Source organism: Pteropus vampyrus, unplaced genomic scaffold (assembly GCF_000151845.1).
Source record: "Pteropus vampyrus isolate Shadow unplaced genomic scaffold, Pvam_2.0 Scaffold19042, whole genome shotgun sequence".
In the NCBI taxonomy this organism is placed as follows: domain Eukaryota; kingdom Metazoa; phylum Chordata; class Mammalia; order Chiroptera; family Pteropodidae; genus Pteropus; species Pteropus vampyrus.
In genome coordinates, this window is record NW_011907823.1 from 1 (window position 1) to 3,093 (window position 3,093).

Sequence of the window (3,093 nt, forward strand, 5' to 3'; positions counted from 1 at the left end):
TCCCAAAGTGTAGAAGGCAGGAGAACGCCACAGAACAGCAATCAGTCCTTAGGAACCTGCCCAGCAGTTAAGCTCCCTGGACAGCAGCACGGGCCAGCAGACAGCCCGCTCCTGTGCTGGCCTTATTAGAATAACCGAGGGACCCAGTGGCTTCCAAATGAGCTGGACAGATCCGCTCTGGAGATGGAGGCTCCGCCAGGGAAACTGCACTCTTAAGGCCCACGGGCGCTTGTCCCCTGCAGGAAGCGCTTCGGGCCCTCATGTGCTGAAAAGAGGAACCCAAGAATCAGATGCCACACGCACCTATTTTGTCCGGGACAGCTGGTTTTGTCTTATTTTCCACGCACACAGCAGGCTGAAGCTCCACTGTCAGGTCTTCCTTCTACAAACAAAGAGAAGAAAGGCTTACTTTACATAGAGAGACGAATGCTCTGAAAAAGCATCAGAGGAGATTTGGAATCAGGCTGGGCCATCTGCCCGCTCCGTGATGATTCTTTGAGTCTTCTGCGCTTATTACAAATTAATTGATAGGTTACCATTCTCTTTTTTATTCATGGGCTACTCTATCTCCCCTGCATCCCCATCCCCATTTCTCTGAGGAAATTTTTAAGTACCACTCCGTCTCTGAAACTCCTCTCTCTTCAGGCACCTATGGCCTCCTTAACCTAGCCAGGAACAAAGCAGGAAGAGTCCATTTTCTCTGGCTAATCCTCTCTAACACCTACAATTCCACTGAATACATCTGCCATTCTTTTCTACTCAGCATAGGAACTATTAAAATGGTCCTCTGAATGCCTACCTTCACTTCTGGAGACACGTCACTCTTCCTTGTTCTCTTCATGATTTCATCTATTCTCTGAAAAAAACAACAAAAAAAGCTGGGTCTATATGCAATTTCACATTTCTCAGAAAGTTCAAAATGTTTTCCATTACTTTTGCAGATGTTCACCTGTGCCCTATGAACAAGGTCAAGTGCTTGAGAAGTGAACTAGAAAGTATCTCAAATCCACATTCAATTTATACTCCATGTTTCTCCTTCCTCTCCTAAGGTTATCTAAAAATCAATAAATCACCACCTACCATTCAAAAGGACCACCCTAGAGAAAGAGAGGCTTGGGGTACAAGTCGGGAGGGGAAGCCACAGATTGCTCTCCCAGCTGCCAGGCCTACAGCAACACAAAGTCCGGGCTGGAGCTAGGATGCCATGGGAATGGACGTTTATAATAAACCTGTTTATACGCAACTTTATTCATAACCGCATTAAATGTGAATGGACTAAAAATTCCAATTTAAAGACAAAGACGATCGAGCTGGATTAAAATAACAAGTCCTGACAATATGCTGCTTACAAGATGCACACTTATAAAGATACACATAGGTTCAACGTAAAAGGATAGAAAAAGATTTACTAGGCAGATGCTAATCATAAAAAAGGCTGCCAAAGAGGACTTTAAGGCAAGTATTACTAGAGATAAAGAAGGACATTTCGTAATGATAAAGGTGTCAATTCAAAAAGACAATTTAATAGCTTGAAATATATATTCACCTAATAGCAGAGCTTCAAAACATAAAACAAAAGTTGATAGAACTGGAAGGCGAGATGGACAAATCCATAATCACAGATGGAGCTTAACACTCCTCTCTCTAACCGATAGAGCAAGATGACAAAAGTAATTCAGATATAGAAGATTTTACCAGCATGATCAACGAACTTGACCTAATTTGACATTTCTAAGGTCACTCTACCCAACAACTACAAAAAAGAACTGGATTTACTTCCTGTTCTGCCTCACCCTAAATTCTCCTAACGCCTTGGCCCTTACCTTCTTCCTCTCCAGTCGCTCCTGCTCAATCTGCAGCATGATCTGTTCTCTTTCCAGACGCATCTGTTTAGCTGCTTCCTGGGCCTTTGCTTCTGCTGCTTCCTTCTGATAGAAACAGGTAAACCAAGGCATAGGCTTTACTAAGCGAAGAAAACACTGTACCAATGCCCTGGGATTTGTATATGTTCCTCCACCGCACCATCTACTCCAAAGCGGGTACTGCTCCAACATTCAGTGTGGATTTACACAGCCGGCTCCATGACACGACATGGCCGGGCCTCACTCATATACCCTGGGTCCGCGGTGCAGATCACCTGCGGACAGTTCCCGTGCATGGCCAAGGACTTTCTGTGTGTGAGGGCGGTCTCTGGCCATGAAGTGTGCATGTGGCAGGAGTTTCAGGAAGTTAATTCCCCAAGGATTGACCTTCAATCATGAGAGGCAGAAGCTGGTAGATAAACAACTGTTTCCTCATCCCTCAGGGGAGACAATTCTGAGGACTGTTCTACAGTCTCTTAGTCCCAAAGGGAGGGAGTTCCCGCTGTCCACAGGAACTCACTCATCAATGCACTTACTCCCCTGCCAGCTTCCTGGGATCTTCTCCCAAATAAACTACTGGAGCACGAATTCTCATCCGCGACCTGCCTTTGGGGAACCCGAACTGGCATACAGCAAACATCACCGACTTCGCTTTTATTTCCCAAAGTAACTCATATTTGCAAACCAGCCCAGTTAGTTTAAGAAAACACTTCAAGTACATATAACGAGTCATTCAAATTTAACTAATTTTACGTAATATAAACTAGGGCCCTTAAGGAAACTCTCTATGAAGACTCATACAGTACCTGCTTTTCAATTACGGCTTTTTCTTGCTTTTCTTTTTCTTGTTTTTCCTTTTCTTCCTCTTCTTTCAACACCAGCTCCTCCTTGGCCTTCCTCTTGGCCTCTTCTTCCTCCTGTCTTTTCTCTTCCTCTTCCTGCCGCTTCTTTTCCTCTTCCCGCTTACGGGCTTCTTCTTCTAGGCGAAGTCTTTCCTCCTCTGCCTTTCTTTTCAATTCCTCTTTCTCCAGCCTTTTGACAACATAACTGTTGTTAGAAGACAATGACACGCTCAAAAGACAAATTGCCAAAGAGCCAGGTGCTGACAGACAGTGGAGCAGAATGAGCAGCACAGTCACAGGCACGTGTAGTTGAATTAGTATCCACTTAAGAAAATGACTCATCCTTCCCGGAAAGCCACTCCAGTCCATATAACAACAACAAAAAAATA

At 44.5% G+C, this 3,093-nt stretch overlaps 1 protein-coding gene across 1 annotated transcript; it reads right to left on the reverse strand.

Moving 5' to 3' along the window:
* Nucleotides 1-303: 303 nt before the first annotated feature.
* On the reverse strand, nucleotides 304-2,933 carry LOC105310970 (MAP7 domain-containing protein 2-like; the record flags this gene model as incomplete). Its single annotated transcript, XM_023526904.1, has 4 exons — nucleotides 304-382; nucleotides 800-856; nucleotides 1,824-1,928; nucleotides 2,669-2,933. Coding segments are annotated over 4 exons (506 nt in total), but the record flags the coding sequence as incomplete, so codon positions are not given.
* Nucleotides 2,934-3,093: the final 160 nt, after the last annotated feature.